Source organism: Sceloporus occidentalis, unplaced genomic scaffold (assembly GCF_023333645.1).
Source record: "Sceloporus occidentalis isolate IW3139 unplaced genomic scaffold, rSceOcc1.0.p SCAF_13, whole genome shotgun sequence".
Classification (NCBI taxonomy): domain Eukaryota; kingdom Metazoa; phylum Chordata; class Lepidosauria; order Squamata; family Phrynosomatidae; genus Sceloporus; species Sceloporus occidentalis.
Genome location: NW_028316993.1, coordinates 1588718 through 1608656, shown reverse-complemented (window position 1 = coordinate 1608656; position 19939 = coordinate 1588718). Strand labels below are relative to the sequence as shown.

At 43.6% G+C, this 19939-nt stretch overlaps 1 protein-coding gene across 2 annotated transcripts; it reads left to right on the top strand.

Moving 5' to 3' along the window:
- The first annotated feature begins 9929 nt into the window (after positions 1-9929).
- LOC149304513 (cytochrome P450 2G1-like) lies at positions 9930-18559 on the top strand. Of its 2 annotated transcripts, none has more exons than XM_089478897.1 (9): positions 9930-10130; positions 11950-12112; positions 12347-12496; positions 12764-12924; positions 13465-13641; positions 14804-14945; positions 15870-16057; positions 16416-16557; positions 17140-18559. In XM_089478897.1, exons 1-9 carry the CDS (start codon positions 9951-9953, stop codon positions 17319-17321), a joined length of 1485 nt encoding a protein of 494 aa, XP_089335023.1. In that variant the 5' UTR covers positions 9930-9950; the 3' UTR covers positions 17322-18559. The 2 variants fall into 2 exon arrangements, with proteins under 2 accessions (XP_089335023.1, XP_089335024.1); XM_089478898.1 differs by having other exon boundaries at positions 9930-10134; positions 11891-12112.
- Positions 18560-19939: the final 1380 nt, after the last annotated feature.

The following is a 19939-nucleotide window of genomic DNA, read 5'->3' as shown; positions in this document are numbered from 1 at the left end:
AATAAATAGTCATGCTGGCAGATGCAGCATTAGTTACCCAATGTAGGTATTCAGCAAATAGATGGGATAATGCAACTGCTTCATCTTGGATCAATAAACAATGTCACACTCAAGCTGGCATACTATTATTGGCATATGCAGGTAAAAGTGGCACTGCCCATTTAGAATATATACATTTTTGACAATGCATAATGGTCCTATTTAGCGGATAGAGGTGTAAGTGGAATTGAGTATACGGACTATTGCACATGTGGTAGCACATTAAAGTATGCAAGTGTGTACTTTATGTGAGTGCACCTTGCCTCTATGCGTTGCATACTGTGACTGCACAATGGGTTGTCAGCCATATACACTGACTAAAGATCCTGATATATTGGTATTCAGAATAAGATATAGTGTAATTTATCTCTACCCAGTGGCATCCCTACCCCTGGTGTCACCCGGCTTGTGTGTGTGGGCTGCTGGAGGGTAGAGCTGGTGGCAGCCCAGGTCTTTCCTTCACCACTGTGGCAAAGGCTTTTTCATGATGAGGATGCTGCCATTGCAGCAAAGCCAGGAGGAGAGCACTTGGGTCTCTTCTTCACCATTGCGGCAAAGCTGGGAGGGCGCACTCAGGCTTCTCCTTTGCTGTGTGGCAAAGCCAGGCAGGGCATGCTTGGCCCTTCTCATTCTGCAATGGGAGGAGGGCCCAACCTGGTGTCACCCCTCTTTTAAGGTGTCACCCGGTGTGCTCAGCACACTATGCTGACCTCAAAGTGCCAGGATCACATTTTTGCCCTTTCACCCCTTAGGACCTATGACTGTTTGCCCCAGAAAGAGCTGAGCCCAAACTTGGCATGCATCTACAAATTCTCAGAGAGGCAACCTGATACCCTTGTGAAGTGCTGCACCCCTTGTGAAAAGCTGCACCCAGGTAATTCAATGCTTGCTCTCTGGCACCCATTCCCTGGGCATGTGCTCAATCATCTTCTCTGGCACCAAGCATCTGATGCACATTTGTGGGGCAGTTTCAATCAATTAACTGTAATTTAGGGTTTCTCCTTTACTCCCATATATTGTTTTGCGGTGCATAGGATTAAGATACCCTTGAACAAAAATGGCACAGAAAGTACAAATGGTGTGTGAAAAAGTGGTACAAGAAAAGTAAAAAAAAAAAACAGACAAAAGAAAAGGTGAAAAGGGAAAATGCAAAAGAGTAAATAATACTTCATAGCTTAAAAGAGAACATTGTAAATAGTTACTGATCAATTCAGGACTGAATGAAAAGTGGCAGCCAAAATGATGGAAGAATTGACTTGAACCTTAGTTCAGCGAGGGGCAAAGCGTGGCCCTTGAACTGTTGTTGGACTGAAATCTCCATCAGCCCCAGTCAATGGTGAAGAATGCTGGGAGTTGCATTACAAAAGCCTGGATTCACCTTTCAGCAGTTAATTCAGTGGACCTACTATAAGTTGGGATTTTCAAATGGATTCAGGCCCAACCTTCTTTTTAGCCATATGCCTTTAGAGACAGCCATGGGGTGGCACAAACCTCTCCCTGTGAAAGTTATCATGAGCTTTGCAAATGTATACATTTCGGAGGCAAGACGCATTCTCCTCTGTCACTTAGTCTCTCAGGAAGTACAAAAGGAATGACCGAGAACCTAGATCAGTATACTAAAGTATTTTAAACTAAGATGCAGGTTAAATGGGTCTAGCGCACAGCCCCCCTCTCCAAATTGCTTCAAATGGGAGCCAGGATAATTTGAACCAGTTCAAACCGATTTGCGATCTGGTTTAAAAGGTAGTGGGAATCAGGCCCTGGTAGGTTGGTCCAAATGGAGAGGAGACCCACTTACCTTCTTGAATGACTTCAGTATGTCATTGGCGTTCAAATCTAACAGGTTGCCCAGCATCGGGAGAGGAGTGGGGCCCGGTGGAAGGTGTCGTCTCTGGACCATTTGACTCCATGCTAACAGGAGGATTAAGGTTGAACAGAAAACCACCAGCCAGAGAGAAATCGTTTCTCCTACTTCCATTGCGGCCAAGACAACCGGGGTGAGTTTAGGTCTGGATTTCAAGAGGAAATAAAGCCACAGCCACAACCACCCGGCAAGGACCTAGTGCAATAAAGCCATAAAACAAAACAAAAGAGATTGGTGTCACATCCCTTATAGCAAATAAATCTGCCTGGCAAACACACTTTGCACTCAACCCAGGAAATGGGTGCAGCACTTTTAGCTTCCAATGCACAGATTGTAAACTTGCAGTGTGAGAGGTTCAGCTACTGTATAGCAATGCAAAAACCTTTGGGAAAGTTGTGGAAAAAGGAAAGGGTGCCCTCCACTCCTATTTTTTCTCCTTTAAAAAAGAGAGTGAACCAATACAAAGGGCCATATTCTCCCATTTGGTTTTACCCACGTTTTGAGATCTCCAAGGAGGCTCCCTCTCCATCCTACCAGCATCATCATTGGTACATCTGGAGGGAACAGAAGAGGAGGCCTTTTTGGTGGCTGCTCCCAGGTCCTGGAACTCCCTTACTAGAGAGGCAAGCATGCCATGCTCCTTGCCATCCATGCATAGGCAGGTGAAGGATTGTTTTGTTTTGCTTTGGCAGGCATCTGGGAACTGTTTATGGGGGAAATGGCATTTCACAATATGCTCTGTTGTTCACGTCCATTGTTTTTAATGGGTGCACTTTTAAATGATTTTTATTCTAATGATAGTTTAAGGTTATGTACATTTTTAATGATATGAAATAAGGCTAGAATTCCTGATCACAGTTGCGTATGCATAACTTAGAGTTGCATATTTGTAACTGATTTGTATGTTTTAAGAGGTGGTGGGAATGGGGCAAAGCTAAGTTGGGGGGGGGGGGAGGAGAGGCCCCAGAGCTTTTTAAAATTAACATTTCAAATTTCAAAATTTTTAATTAATTTTTAATTTGAAGGTATAATTTTAATTTTGCTACTTGTTTATATCACAACTTTTAGAATTACATTCAGTGGTAGATGGGAATTACAATTGATGAGTAACATTAGTGCAAAAAAGCATTGCTAAGGATTCTGTATGGTGTGAAATGGGAAGAAGTCAGTGGGGGGGGGGGGGTGACACTATGAGTTGCCACACCAGGTGACACAAACTCTAGGGATGCCACTGACTAAGGTGACCCTATCATAAGACTTTCTTAGCATGTTTTTTTCAGAGGAGGTTTGCCATTGCCATGCTCCAAGACTCAGAGAGTGTGACTACATAGGGAAATCCTTAATGCCATTTTACCAGGCAGTAGCTGCTGCATGTGATGGGAGTCTGTGCTCCTGTCAATTGGGATGCGGCAGAGTGACATTTCCACCATCCCTTCCTGCAAACAATCTCTGGTGTGAGGAAGAATTGAGGCAGGGATCCTGTTTCCGATTGTCACACCAGAGATCGCTGACGGGAGGAAGGTAGAAATGTCATAAGTTTTTTTGTGTGTGCGTTTTTCAGGCTATGTGGCCATGTTCTAGGAGAGTTTCTTCCTGACGTTTCGCCAGCATCTGTGTCTGGAAGGAACAAACTCTTCTAGAACATGGCCACATAGCCTGAAAAACGAGAGAAACTGTGGCCACACATCAAGGCTGCCTGCGGAGAGATTTCCAGCTTCCAGGGAATCTCTTCTTTGTGGTTTGCCATGCTTTCTCCACATGGCAGGTTGCAGAGAGAAAGTTATGAACTCCACTGAACTCTGTTTTTTGCGTAGTCTTTGGCTGGCGTTGGTCCCAGCCAAGTTGGTGATAAGCAATTTAATCATCAAATGGAGAAATGGGCCAAGGAGAACATAAACGCAGAGGTCAGATGAAAGCAAAGAACAGAAAGACAGAGATTGGATTCTCACATACTAAGTGATGCTCTTTGGTTGGTAGATGATCTCAATAGTGCTAGAAAAAGTGAAGCAGCTTCCATGTGATTCAAGAGCGCAGAAGAACAGAGTTTGTTTGGAGAGATGCCTTTGTGAAACTGATGAATAAGTTACTGAATTGCAAAGATTATCATCAGTGCAGGGTTCTTCTCGTCAGGATTTCTCAACACTCGATAACCATGTTTATTGACATTTTTGCAATATTTCAGAATATCCTTTCCATCTCTAATAAAGGATTTCTTAATTAGTCAAACTGGCCCACATTTCACATCGTGAAATACTATCTGCCATTGCATATCGGCTGTCAAAAACTGCAGCATCTTAAATCATGGTGGGAATCATGGGACTCACCAGATATGATTGCACAGCAATTCCTTACATTTGTAATTGTTCGCAATGATAGCTAGGACTGTTGGGAGCTTCAGTCCAGCCACATTTTGAGGGCCTCATGTTTCCCCTGTCTTTAATACTATTGCATGCCAGCTGGGAAATGAAATGGCCACTTGCAATCTGGGAGGCAATGCAGATGCAAAATCCTTTGATTGGCTATGCATTTCACTGCAAGATATACTTGTCTTCTCCTCCCAGTCTCCCACTAATTTATTGGTATCCCTAAAAACACTGCCAACCCAATATTTGTCTTGTTCAGTCAAGCCATTGATGAGAACTGCAATCAAGAACATGAGATCCAGTGCAAACAGTTTGCTCAAGCCCTTTTGCTGAGGCTCTATCTTATACCCGTATCTTTTTCACAGCCAAACACAATGATTTTTATGTCACTATATTCTCTGCTGAGTCACTTGCCTTCTGCTAACAGGTCAGAGTAGTTCAAATTTCACTTGACTATACATTTCACAACTGATTAATCTTGGAAAGGCTCATGCAATACAGCCATGCTTAGGAAGGCAATAAATTTGAAGGAAATGAATCGTAACATAAAAATGGCCAAGGCAAATAGCACACAGTGGCAGCAGAATGGGAGCAAAGCTTTGAACCAATGAAAGTCAAGGCAACAGGGTTACGCATTTTGCACTGATTTCCACGAAAGCCCAGAATGCCCATGAATTTATGAAAGCGTCTACATTATACATAAATGGGCACAGTCTCAAATGATCTCTAAAAGCACTTCACACATGAATGTTCATTACTGTAATCTCCAGTGTTGTCATTAATGTGTGGACCACCAGAGCAATATCAAAACCTGATAGTAAGGATTTTCTTATCTGCCACTACCAATTCAAACTCTACCAGTCCCCTTCTTGCTGTTTGCAGGAGCCAGAGAAGGTAAAGATCCAGTTTGCATGTGGTGGTGCTCACTTCTCCAAGGACCATGCCCACATCCTGAAGTTGCACAAACTGAAATGTATCTGCTAATACAGGACAAACAAGCACCAAGATTACATCCACTGGACCTGTCTCAACTGTAGCATCCAAGTCAGAGTGGATCTGAGTGATTTTGTCTGCAAAGTGTTTGGCAAAATCTTCACAGCATGTTATTGAGTGGCCTTTATTTCTTTCTTGTGGACCAGACTGTTAAAGGCCCTGACCACTTGTGACAACTTAGCTGGATGACACTGTGCAGACATAATGATGGCAGAGAAGTACAGTGGCCCCTTGTTATGCGCTGGGGTTTGGTTCCAAGATCCCCCGTGGATAACAAAATCCATGGATGCTCAAGTCCCATTAAATATAATGACATAGCAAAATGGTGTCCCTTATAAAAATTGGAAAATCAAGGTTTGATATTTGAAATTTATACTTTGAACATTTTCAAACCGTGGATGCTTTAATTTGTGTATAAAACATCAGTGTCTAAGAAGGGCCGACTGTATAATTCCTTCGTTGCCACCATCACCATGGTGTAGACCTTCCAATGAGTTCTAGGCCATGTTTGGTCAGACTTGCTCCTGGCCTCTGCCATCGTCACTCTAGTCTCCATCCCACTCACTTCATCACCACCAGCTCCATGATGAACTAGGGGGCTCATCTGGCTCCACTTCATGGGAGGGGACACTTAGGAGCAACCATGTCCACCGCCCTGACCATTTCCCTATTCCAGCGGTTTCAACAGGATCACCAACTGGAAACTCCCCAAGAGCCACCAGTAATCCATCTGGATCCATAAGCTTCCTGGAACAGACCATTGTAATTGGCCCCCACCCCTGCAGAGGCTATGAGTCCCAGTGAGTCTAAACCCTGCCAGGTAGTGATCTGTCCATGACAACAGAACTACAGAAAGTTCCTCCATATCACCGTCATCCTGCCCAGGACAGAAAACCAGATCCAGACTGTGTAATGCAACATGGGTAGCATTAGATATCACTTGGGACAACCCTATAGTTGTCATGGTGGACATGAGGTCTTAAGATGCTCCTGATAGAGCAGTCTCCGCATGGATATTGGAGTCTCCCAGTACAAGCCAAGGGGACTCCAACATCACCTCTGAGACAAACTCAGCCAGCTCAGGAATGGAGACAGTTGAGCAGCGGGGTGGGCATACACCAACAAAATTCATATTCTGTTCCTACTACTCATGTTCAAAAACATACACTCACATCCAGCGGACTGTGTTACAGGGCACCTGATGAGGGAGATGGAATCCCGAAAGACCACTGCAACTCTGCCTTCTTGCCCCCCAGGACTCACCTGCTGCTGTACAGATTTTTATCATTTCCTTGTGTGTATTTTACAATCCAGGTTTACACATCTTTACTGGCAGAGTTTTGTGGGTGTTCTTCCTGTAGCTACAAAATTGCATACCTATGGCGGGAAAACCATAACCTCAAGCTCAACTTCGGCCAGATGCTAAATGGGATTACACAAAAGCGGTCTTCTGAATTCCGAGAATTAGGATTCAGTGTTCATGCGGCAACGTGCACAAGACATATGGCTCCTCTCATGCCAGAATTTTGTATTTGCATTACTATTGTTGGAAGAGCCCGCATGATGTAGTAGCTTGGGTGTAATCAACCAGATTTAAAGAGAGAAAGGGTCATGATGCATCCCCCTGAATTCTAAGGGTGTGATCAGTTGGGTCTGGTGGCAGTGGCCAGTCCAAGAACAAAGCAAGGCTGTTCTTGGAAAAGGTGAAAACACTAGACCTAATTTGCACTACAGAAATAATGCCATGGCTCCATCCTATGGAATCCTTGGCTTTGAAGTTTGTTGTGGCACCAGAGATCTCTGACAGAGAAGGATAAATATCCCAGCAAATGAAGCTTCTTGCTCACCTCTCAGCTAACTGCTTGGTTGCTGCTCCCAGGGTGGCCAGGTGCAAAGGGAGAAGCTTCTCAGGTGAGGAAGGACTTTCAATCGGTCTTTTTCGGGGCGGAGGGGGTGCAGACGGTGTGTGTATAGTGAGGTTTGCATAGGACACATGCTTTGGACTGGAGATTGGCACAGACAAGGAAAGGGAGATACTTTAACTATAGGAGCTGCTCTAAGGTGAAGAACTCTTTCCAAGAATCAACCTTGGATATTCCTCCCTGCTTCTCCAAAGACATGTCTTCCCCACACAACTTCAAGTAGTACTTCTTGTTCTCTTGGGGCTACTCTCCTGGGACTGATACTTGTTGTGCACATCTGCCTCTGGGACTGTGCTTCCCCTCCTCCTCAGTATCCTGGATGATGATGATGATGATGATGATGATGATGGCATAGTCCCAGAGGCAGATGTCCACAAAAAGGATCAGTCCAAGGAGAGTATCCCCAAAAGAACAAGAAGTTCTACTGGTGGCTCTATTTCTCCCATTTTCCCAGTCCAAAGCCAGATAGAGGAGGCCATCCAAGACATAGGAAACTAACAGTGGTCAAGATGAGCTTCTATTGGGAAGTGAAGATGCTGAGGATGAAGCAGAGAAAATGTGGAGGTGGTCTGAACGTGAGATGAAGACCATGAAGAGGCAGTCGTTGGTGGAGTGGGAGGCAGAAACTAATCACGATTGTGCACTTTTAACACAATAATCACTGTTTACACACCTGATTTGTGATAAAGTCCTAAGAGAAGATTGTTGGAGGGAGAGGTGCTATGAATCTGAGAAAGCAGAGAGGCTGGATTTTGCAGCTAACCTGAGCTACCCGATCAATGTTTGATCCAAGGTATGGGAAATCTTTGATTATTTAGATTTCATCCTCATCGTCTAGGATGAATTCTTGTAGATCTTCACGTTCATTATTTTTATTTGCTTAATATTCACCATTAAGTCTTAGCACTTCCGTTCTTTGACTTTCGTAAAAATTGTCCAACCTCAGATACAGTCAAGGAAGCAGGTCAGAAATGTGCCGAAGCTTTCCTAGAGAATTATGAAAGGGTTTGTTTTGGTTATGACACCTCCACAGAGCATACATAACATAACTGAAGTGCCATCTTAAGTGGCCCTTAGCCGAAGTGGCCACTAAAATGCCTGAAGTGCACAAAGTAATTATAAGCTCCTTAAACGAAAGGCCAAAATTAGAATGGGACTTAACACTTGAACATCCTCATGTTCCAACCATCCACTGTTAAAAGCGCAAAAACACTGGACAGAGAGATGCCTACGGAGGGCAGTAGTAATATAACCAGATTGTCTGATTGATCTGAAATGGCCTCCCTTCTTGTCTATCTATCCCGGGATATAAACCAGTGATTCTCAAACTTGGATCCTCCAGGACTTCACCTTTCAATGGTCAGGGACTCGAGAACTGAAGTTCAAAGAGAGGTCCAGAGTCAAGCAACATTGCTTCTGTGTTCAGTGATGGAGTTCTTCTTCTTGTTTACTGATATCAATTCGACCTCATGAATGTGAGGCCTCCAAGTCAACTGATTTCTATCTCAGGTCTTGCAGACTCACGGCTTCCTTAAGCGAGTTTATCCAACTTCAATGGGCTTCCTTTTTTCCTACTGCAGGCATTATTGCCTTTCCTAAGGAGTCACATCTTCTTATGATATGGCCAAAGAATTACAGTCTCCGTTTGGTCATCTTAGCTTCTAGGGAGAGTTCAGGCTTGATTTGCTCCATGACCCATTTACTGTATTTGTCTTTTTAGCAGTCCATGGTATCTGCAGAACTTTTCTCCAGCGCCACGTTTCAAACGAATTGATTTTCTCCTTGTCAACTTTCTGCACTGTCCAGCTTTCACAACTATATCTAGAAATGGGAACTACGATGGCATAGAAGGCCATAGAAGGACAATCCTAAAATTAGCATTCAGTGATATATCTGGACTTTTCATGATCTTGCTTAGTTCCACCATAACTGCCTTTCCAAGTCCTAATCTTCTGATTTATTGACTGCAAATTTAAAAATGACTTCGATGTTTTCATAATCTGCTTGACTAGCCCCAAGAGAACAAGTTATGTAAACCATCTGTGGTCATTGTTTTTATTTTCTTAACATTCAAATTAACATTCAGCCTTTGCATTTTCTTCCTCGAGTTTCTTCAGTAATCGTTCCAAGCCTTTGCTATTTTCTGCTAGCAAAATAGTGTTATCTGCGTATCTTATGTATTTGCTGTTCCTTCCTTCAATTTTCACACCTCCTTCCTGCTTTATGTATGATAAGTTCAGCATACAAAGTAAACAGATAGGGTGGTAAATGCAGCCTTGCATGACCTCCTTGCCAACTGGAAGCTATTCCTTTTCTCTGCATCCTGTCCTAATGGTAGGTAGCATCTTGTCCTGAGGACAAGGCATCAACTCCATCGAATGTTGTGGCACACCAATTTCTCTAAGAGTGATCCATAGTTTTTCATGAGCTATACAATCATAATGGGTTTAAAGGTTATTAAAAATGTAGATATAGTAAAGAACAGCTGGAATGCTTTACAGCTAATAAAAAGGGGGTTATGAGTTGATATGTTAGAAATACTTTGATCTTTAGGAAGATAGACATATCCAAAGCACCGATTGACCAGGAAGACACTATTGCATTGGTTTCCAGCTTCAGAGAATTAAGCACAACATATTTGTAATGTACAGTTGTGCAACTCAGGAGGTGGTGCCCAATCCAGCCCCAATAAAATAGCATAGAAGCCCAGAAAGATGGGACAAGTGTCCACACGCTGCAAAAGGAGAAGGACCAGCGGCAACCTGAATCATGGAGTTGGCTGGCGCAGTCACCCTCCTTGTTGTTGTCTATGTATCTTGTCTTCTGATCACCTCGGCTAAGAAGAAGCTATCGCAGAAAGGGAGGCTTCCTCCAGGTCCCATTCCCTTGCCTCTGGTTGGGAATTTCTTGCAGATCAAATCATCAGAAATCTTAAAATCTCTTCTCCGGGTGAGTGACTGTCTCTTGGAAAGTAGCCTGGGCATGCTGGATCTAATAGTAAATCTAGGCCTCATTCGCACTCACATTTTTGCGTTGGATCAGTTCGGATCGCACGATTGATTCAGCACTGAACAGATGTTCACACCATGCTTGCCACAATTGAGGCTGTCCGTGTCCGCATTAAAGTTCACATTTAAATTTGCACCCAGGAGGGAGGGACAATGGGCAAAGGGTGGACTCATGGGTGCCAGGGGGGATTCTTCCCTGGCATGCATGGATCCATGGTGCCATGGTGGATTCTTCACAGGCTTGCATGGATTCCTGGGTGCCGTGGAGGAATCCTCACAGGCATGCATGGATCCATGGGTGTAGTGGGGAATTTCTTCCCTGGCACACATGGATCCATGCATGCCAGGGAAGAATCCTCCATGGTACCCATGACTCCCCCCGTGAACCCAATGCGACAATGCACAGAAGCCATGCCCCCCCCCAAGTCCCCCCAACTTCCCCCTACTAGCCCACAGAGAAAAGTGACAACGCAGGAAATTTGAAATCACAAAGAGCCCCATGGAACTGTGAGCGCTCACAGGGGGAAAAGAATGGCAGTTTATCAATGGCTTTGGGATGGGTATGTCCCACCCCTCTGCCCATTGCCCCTACCTCCTGAGTGCCCTGAATGTGATTGGCAACCTGCGTCTTTTCAAAAGACATGCTAAAAGATCTGGAATACGTGTTTGTATTGTATCTAAATCTTGAAGGGAAAGAGGACCCCAAAATGTATTTATTAAGGACTGTTGATACCTTAGAGCGAAAATATGGGAAACTCCTCTTTTATATGACCACTGCCGCTAGAGTTATACTTGCAGAAAAATGGAAAAGGAAAGAAGTTTTGGACATACAAGAACAGATATGGAAGCTATATGATTATATAGTATCCGATAAATGTATGCAACAGACAAGGAATAATTCTCTAAATGAGTTCAAAAAAAGATTGGGAACCACTGATAAAATATTTACAGAAAGAGTGGGATCTAAATTTTGTGATGGAATGGAATGCAAAATGTTGAGCCATGGCAATTAAAGCGGTGTCAACGTGGATTATTTCTGCAGTGTGGATGCAGTCCAGGTGGGTAATGAGAAAAGCTAAAGACATAGTTGAATGTGAATAATGAAAGAGGAGAGAAGTTGGTTATACAGATAAGAGTGTATGAATTTATAAATGACAGACAAGTATATGTATGCATATATATATATATATATATATACACACACACACACACACACACGTGTGTGTGTGTGTGTGTATGAGTATAGGTTTGGTATATACACATGCTTCTCTGGTGACCAAATATTTGATGTTTTTTTATCCCTGAGGTTTTGTTAGTGCTTTATTTGCTGAAAGGGTTTATTTATGACAATGTTTACCTAGTGCCATGCTATTTGAGAAATGCCATCCTGGCGGTTGTTAGTGTGAGGTTTTGCAGGCAATGGTTAATATGTTTTCTCCTAGAAAAGAGACAAACATGGGGCGTCTATATGGACTTGGATGAGGAATATGATGTACGAAGAAAACATAAACACTCAGTACCAATGGACCAGTGCCCTGGCCAAACCCATAGTTTCAACTAAAAAGGGAAATCTCTTTAAGATTCCTTTTGAAATGTGCTGTTTGAGTCCAAATTTGGAAGATTCCTCCATTAGTTCCAACACTGGACTCTGAATCCATTGATCTCTCAGCACTTGAGTTCCAGGACAGAACCATCCCAAAGGACACCAATGCCTAAATAAAAAGACTGTGCCAAATATGAATAGTTGTTTCCTTCTACAGCTGCGTGAAAAATATGGCCCTGTTTTCACCGTCTATTTGGGAGCGCGTCCAGTTGTGGTCTTATGTGGACACCAAGCAGTGAAGGAAGCCCTGATAGACAAGGCAGAAGACTTCAGTGGACGGGTAACCAACGCTACTCTGGAACCAACCTTCCAAGGATATGGTGAGGCATCCCCTTTGGCTTTGCAGTCATGACTCCGACCCTTTCCAACCCTTTCTCTATACCAATGATTCCCAAACTTTGGTTCTCCAAGTGTTTGGGACTTCAGTTCCCAGAAGCCCTAAAAAGCTTGGCTAGCAGTCAGGAGTCCTGGGAGCTGTAGTCCAAAACATCTAGAGGTCGAAAGTTTGGGAATCACTGCTCTATACCCTTCCATTTCTTTTTGCTTTCCTGCAGGGGTGGTCTTTGCCAACGGAGTGCGCTGGAAGCAAATGCGCCGGTTCTCCCTCACGATTTTGAGAAATTTTGGAATGGGGAAGAAAACCATTCAAAACCAAATCGAAGAGGAGACCCAGTTCCTGCTGGCAGAATTTCGGAAGACTAAAGGTAAGGAAGGTGCCAGAGATGGGTTGAAGTCCACCTGCTCAGTGAAAGTACTGCAGTCGCCACAGCTCCCATCACCTGCAGACTTTTAGTGGGCATGGAGTGCAGTGCAGTGGGGTGTGGAGGGTGCGCACTGCGCCAGGTGACACTGCACTGGGTGACACCAACCCTAGTGACACCAGTGGTGCAGTGGGGTCCTATTCTTAGCATTATCAGAACTACCTTCAATGGACTGATTCTTCATTCGTTCTCTTTGCCCTTGTGCTTCAGAGAAGCCCATTGACCCTACCTACTACCTCAGCCAGGCTGTCTCCAACATCATTTGCTCCATTGTTTTTGGGGATCGGTTTGACTATGAGGACAAGGACTTCCAAAATCTCATGCACATGATGAACAACAGCTTCCGGGAAATGAGCACGGGCTGGGCCCAGGTACCCCAACGCTACTCCCTTTGCAGCAGTTCTAACCTTAAAAATGCTTTAAAATCCATTGGTCTTCATCTCTTCTTTGGTGTCCTTTCCTTCTCACCCAACCAGGTGTTCATCTCTGCTCACCCATCCTTTCTTCTTCCTCTTCCCCTCTATTTCCCCCCTTGACTTGTTTCACTACCAAGGTTCTGACCCACATGAAGCTGCCCAGAATCCCTCTGGGGAAATAAATAAGTCAGGTTTGAGTTCAGCTTCTGCTTCCCTGGTTAAGGAAGTCTCCCACCTAGTGACTGAAGAAGATACTGCAGGCAACAGGTAGATTTAAAATAATTATAATTTAAAATTATTTCTTTAAAATGCAGTTTCCTGATATATATTAGGGATGTGTTGGTGCATCTTTGGTCCACCCTACTCAGAACAAAACTGATACCCCTTTGGTACCAGCTTCAGAAATCCTTCCAAAGCAAACGTAAGGAATTGCTGCTGATGCCAAAGAGGACTGTGGCAGATAACCTGCTAGGTATGGTTTATCTCCTTCTGCAGTTCTACGACACGTATGCCAGCTTCCTGAAGTACTTTCCAGGGCCCCACACCAAAGTCTATGACCTCCTGGAAGAAATGAGGCTCTTTATTGCCAAGAGAGTGAAGAAAAACCAAGAGACTTTTGACCCCAACCTCCCTCGGGACTTCATTGATTGTTTCCTCATTCAGATGGAAAAGGTACAATGTCGGCGCATGAAGGTAGTGGAGGTCAGCAACAAATGGAGCCCAAATGTTTTGGAAATTGAATCGCCTTCTCCTGACCAATGGCTGTGCTGACTGGCGGTGCACCTACACTGTAGAAATAAAGCAATTTGACACCACTTTAAGTGCTGTAGCTCCTACCTTGGAATACTGGGATTTATAGTTTTATGAAGTCTTTAGTCTTTTCTCTCAAACTTACTGTTGCCTCACAGAACTACAAATTCCTGTAGGATGGAGCCATGTCAGTTAAAAGTGATATCGAACTGTGTTGTTTTTACAGTGTAGTTGCATCCTGGGCCATGAAGAAGAGCTTGTCATTCAAACACACCTTCCCACCATATTTTCCTATTTGGAAATTAAGACTATTTTTTACTTGAAGGGCTGTTCCCAGAAATGAGGACGTTATTCCTTCATGCTTACCGAGATGAGCTAAGGAACATTTAGCCTATCCTGTCTGAGAACCAGCATGGTGCAGTGATTTGAGTTTTGAACTACAATTCGAGACCAAGGTTCAAATCCCTGCTCAGCCATGGAAGCCTACTGGTTAACCTTGGGAAAGTCACACTCTTTCAGCCTAAATCCCCTCTGAATAAATCTTGCTAAGAAAATCCTGGGATAGGTCCACCTTAGGGTCACCATAAGTTGGAAACCACTTGAAGGCACACAACAAGAGTAACTTGCTTACTAAATAAATACACAGAGGCCCTGGAGAGTCTTGTTGTAGCAACAAATCAATGAAGCTTTCCAAATTGTAGCATGCAGATGCTCTATTGAAGGGTCTTAAAACCATGCCCTACTAGGAGCGACTTACGGAGCTGGGTATGTTTAGCCTGGAGAAGAGACGGTTAAGGGGCGATATGATAGCTCTCCAATTTTGGAAGAAAGGAGCTGTGTGCCAAGCTCCAGCTCCAGTCATAGAATCACAACGGTCATCCAGTCCAACCCCTTGCCATGCAGGAACTCCCAATAAAAGCTTCCCCGACAGATGGCCATCCAGCCTCTGTTTAAAGACCTCCAAGGAAGGAGACTCCACCACTCTCCGAATGTACATTCCCATTCAGAATTCACATGCCCATCCAACCTGCCAGTGGTCCTTCTTGGAATTTACTCATGACGTCTTGTTCTTTCATGCTTTCAGGAAAAAGACAACCCCTCCAGTGAATTTAATGTCAAGAACTTGGAGCTCACCACCCTTAACCTGTTCTTTGCTGGGACAGAGACAGTCAGCTCCACCTTGAGATACGGCTTTCTGTTTCTGATTAAATATCCTGAGGTTCAAGGTATTATTATTATTATTATTATTATCATCATCATCATCATCATCATCATCATCATCATCATCATCATCATCATCTCACCATTATTCTCCCAATAATGAGAATCAAGGTATATTTTAAAATATACTTACACATATTTGGAAACAATGGGGATTAAAAACTATACAAAAATCCCAAATATAAATGTAAAATTATTTAACCATGTTTAACGTTTAAAGAAAAACCCTTTAAAATTCCTTAAAAGAGTATATACAAACCTTAAAAACAGCATTAAAAGCACATTTTAGGATCTAAAAGTGTGGTGGCTAAAAATGTTTAAACTTGCAGGCAGAAGGAAAGCAAGGATGGGGCCATCTTGGTCTTTCTGGAGAAGGACTTCCAAAGTCTGGGAATGACCATTGAGGAGGCCTTCTCCCTTTTCCCCATCAAGCAAGACTGAGAAAGTGGTAGAACAGGGAGAAAGGCCTCTCCAGAAGATCTTAGAAGTTTAATGGGCTCATAGAGGGAGTTATGGTCCTTCGAATAGCCTGGATCCAAGCCATATAAGTAATGGAGTGGTGGGTATGGAGAAACTAGTCTAGTGTCCATCTCCAACTCTGGCAGATCTTTAAGAAACCAGCATCTAAGCACAGTTTAGTTTCTGTGTAAGATTTCACCCTACTTTTCCCTTCTCCATACATGTTCTCATAAATGTTTGATGGCCAGACAGACGCATGCCAATAGCTAGGCCATTATAGAAATAACTTGGAAAGTTCGAAAATTATCAAAGAGGCATTAAGGAAAACTAGTTAATTGTCCCCTCTCCAACTGGGGAAACCACAATCTGACCATGCAGGTTGTTAACCTTTAGCTATGCTGGAAGTAGACTCTCAGCTCCCTTTGAGAACTGGAAATCCAAGGAATTAATTATATGAATACATTTGACAGCCAAAGCGCATGAGGAAATTGACCGAGTGATTGGCCATAACCGTGTCCCAAACATTGAAGACCGGAGCCAAATGCCATATATGGATGCCATCATCCATGAAGTGCAAAGAGTCAGTGATCTCATCCCCATGGATCTGGCCCACATGGTTATCCGTGACACTGAATTCAGAGGATACCTCATCCCTAAGGTACAGTAATGGGGTAAGCAGGAAAGTTAAGGGAGGGCTTCTAGGCATGAGCCACTAGGGGTTGCCAAGATCACAGTTTAGGATCCTGCTGTCCCTGAACCTTTGCCGTTCTAACCCTAACCCTCTTTCTGTAAGACAATTAGCCTATTTGCTAATCTTGAACATGAGAACAAGTCAATGATGTGCAGAGCCAAGCTCAGATAAACCCAATTGTTCCACCATCTTTACACAGAACAATGAAATGGAGTCCATGGACCATGGGAGAGTAGTGAGAGATGCTCTGTTCTGGAACTGGCTGACGCACTCCCTGAATCTTTTCCATTTGGAGCTCATAATTCTTTCTCTTTTTCTTTCCCAGGGGACAGAGATCTACCCCATGCTCAGCACAGTCTTGAATGATCCTACAATGTTTAAGACTCCCAATACTTTCAATCCAGAGAACTTCCTGGATGAGAATGGACACTTCAAGAAGAACGATGCCTTTGTGCCATTCTCCTTAGGTAGATCTCTCTTAAACACAGAAATGAGGTGATGGGTTGCATTCTTGTTTGTTGGTTTGATATCACATGCTTGCTTTTAGAATTGGTGACTGTGGGTCTCCTTATCCACCAACAGCAAACAGCCCATGTGTAAACATTGAGACTCCTTCTCATGTACTCCGCAGAATGCCTTTCATGGTTTTACAGCATTAATTGCCCATTTCTTCAGCCTACTTTGGTAATCTCTACTACTCCATTTGAAACACGTCACCAGATTCTTATTAGTGATCGCCTCACTTAGATCAGGTCTTTGAATGGTGCTGTTCAAGAGAAACTGTACCGATTACTTATAGGAACCACAGGTTGCTGCCACAATGCAGCATTAATGCAATTTGACACCATTTTAACTGCCATGGCTCCATCCTATGTGGCACCAGAGCTCTGGTGTTTGCAGGGGAAAGGCCATAAAAATCCAGAGATGCTATGAAGAGAAGAAGGGGATTTGAAGATGGGTGGAGGAATGGCTCCTCTGGTTGAACATGAGGAGACAGCTGATCAGAAACCTGTCCTTGCCTCCTGACATTGCTCCTATTTTCCTTTCAGGGAAACGGATCTGTCTGGGGGAAGCCTTGGCCCGCATGGAGCTTTTCCTCTTCTTCACCACCATCCTGCAGAGTTTTCGGCTGAAGCCCCTTCTTGCACCTGAGGACCTTGACACAACCCCCCAAGAGAGTGGCTTTGCCAACATCCCACCCTTTTACCAGGTCTCCATGATCCCACGCTGACGCTTCTGAGGTCCCTTTCTCCTCAACTTTGGCCATCTTACATAAACTGCATTCCCAGACTCCACAGGGAGAAGGCTGGGCTCTTAGTCTGTTCTTGGGATCTCACACAAATTGCTTTCATCTTTCATCCCCAGATCAAGGCTTATTGTACTGGGGTGCTATTAGAACCCCAGCTGGGTAACAGGGATGCTCTTGACCCTTTCTAGCATTTCCTATCTTCTGGAGAATCCCAAAAGTGTGATGATTCTTGCATTTTATGGCTGTATATATATATAGTTAGGTGTTTATAAAGTGTTGAGGTTGCCTTGAAATGATGTAGTCTAGCTGGAATTCACGAAGACAGTTATGGGTGCATTAATTCCATAGTGATGTGATATCTTCCCTACCAACTCTGTCACCATTTGCAAGGCAGCAGCTGACTGACCCATTCTCTCCCATGAACAATTTCCAGTGTGACCACCAGAACCAGGGTTCCTGTTGGTTGTGAGATTGCTTGTGCGAGGGGGGCGGATGGGAACATCAGTCCGCTGGTTCGACTCCTGTTGCCCAATATATAGGGACAGGGGTCTTCCAAATATGTCAGGATTGTAACTATGGACCAGTCATGAACGCATAACTCCAGGTTATGTGTTCGTAACGGTGTTAGTGAATTCTGGCTGATATATTTACCTTTTACTTTGGACTTTGGCTGAATAATAAACCAGCCGGCTCATTTGATCTGTGAGTCTAGTACACAAACAGGCTTCCTTCCAGGCCTGTAACATCGGAAGGTGATGGCTCATTGGGTTCTAGATTGACCTATCAATAAGCTACATATCCCATTACATATTCCAAGAGGGTGATTGCCATGGTATTGCAGGCCTCCAACGTCTCTCAGCCTCATCATGAGGAGTGATGGACAAGGCATGAACTGGGTCTATTGGAGATGCATAAGCAGTTTGCAAGGGTTCCCAAGAGTGGTATGGTTTTCGCCTTCACTCTTTCACAAAATGTATATATGATAAGGCATATCCTTGTTTGGCAGGTGACTTATATTCACTCCATGTCTGGGTGGCAGGATTTAGAGGCTGTGAAAAACACACACAGCATAACCAGGTTGTTGTATAAGCCCCAGATACAGGAGAATGTTGTAAAACAACACACTCCCAGGGGACTGAAAACTGGAGGGGAAAAAGTTGTCTATCATGTATTGTGATTTTAAGAACTACTGGATTGTAATTCTTAATAAAGGTTGTTTTGAAGTCACAGGATGCTCTCATTGATAAAACATTCCAATGCTAAATTACTAATGATTGATTCCGCAATTGAAGACGTTTGATCTCTTTTGGTAGAGCACTGTACCAGTCAAGAATTTCAAAACTGTAATGACACCTTAGAATAGGATTTGGATACTTACCATCGGGATCTATATGTAGAGAGATCTTGTAGCACCTTTGAGACTAACTGAAAGAAAGAAGTTGGCAGCATGAACTTTTGTAGACTTAAGTCTACTTCCTCCTGAGGAAGTGGACATAAGTCTATTGAAAGCTCCTGCTGCCAACTTCTTTCTTTCAGTTAGTCTCAAAGGTGCTACAAGATCACTTTACATATAGATCTCTCTACCTACTGCTTCTACAGACTAATACAGATGCACAGAACTTCTAAATGTGCACAAATCTGACTATATCTCTAAACTCTACCGTAGGGGTCTATGTTAGGATTGTCCGCAGCATCCTACTTCCTATTTCTATGTATGGTTGTGAAAGCTGGGCAGTAAAGATAGTTGATAAGGGGGGAAAATCAACCCATTTGGTGCTGGAGAAGAGTTCTGAGAAGACCATGGGCTGCAAAGTTTCCCCTTTAGACACCACCAGCTCATCCAGACAGCCTTAGATGGGGATGGAAAACTTCATTTTGCTTTCTGGCAGTGTTTAGTGAAACTCCATTGTTTGCTTGTCTCCCCACCTGCTGACATTGACCTAGATAAAGATACTGTTTAACCTGCTTAGCATCTCAAATTCAAAATGAAAGGCAGCCGCATGCGAGTGAAAGTGCCACGTGTAGTTTGTCTAGTCTCAGTTCACAGCAGGTTATCACACTCTCTCCAACTTTCAAGGCCAATGGTCCTTTCCAAAATGTTCTCCCAATGGTTCTGTTCTTTTCAGCTTCCAGGAAAAGGATGACCCATCCAGCAAATTTAACATCCAAAACATAGAGCTCAGCGTTCTTATTCTATTCTTTGCTGAAACGGAGGCAGTTAAACCCACCCTGAGATTTGGGTTCTGATACAATATCCAGAAGTTCAAAGTACTGGAAGGTGGAACTGGGAAAACCCATCCTATGTCCCCTCTTTGTCCTTTTTCAACTGTTGTTCAGAGGTACACTGCTTCTGAACATGGGCATTTTGTGAGCCTAATCTGCACTGAAGAAATAATGCAGTTTGACACCACTTTAACTGCCACTGCTCAATGCTATGGAATCATGGGATTTGTACTTGTTGCAACACCAGAGCCCTCTGACAAAGAAAGCTAAATATCTCACAAAACTACAAATCCAGGATTCCATAGCATTGAGCCATAGCACTTAAAGCAGTGTCAAATTGCATTCTTTCTGCAGTGTAGATCAGGCCATTGTGTTAG

Coding starts and splice junctions, on each gene's coding strand:
- LOC149304513 (XM_089478898.1), top strand. CDS start 9,951: ATGGAGTTGGCTGGCGCAGTCACCCTCCTTGTTGTTGTCTATGTATCT. Junction 12,113..12,346: donor ACCAACCTTCCAAGGATATG/GTGAGGCATCCC, acceptor GCTTTCCTGCAG/GGGTGGTCTTTGCCAACGGA. Junction 13,642..14,803: donor TCCTCATTCAGATGGAAAAG/GTACAATGTCGG, acceptor TCATGCTTTCAG/GAAAAAGACAACCCCTCCAG.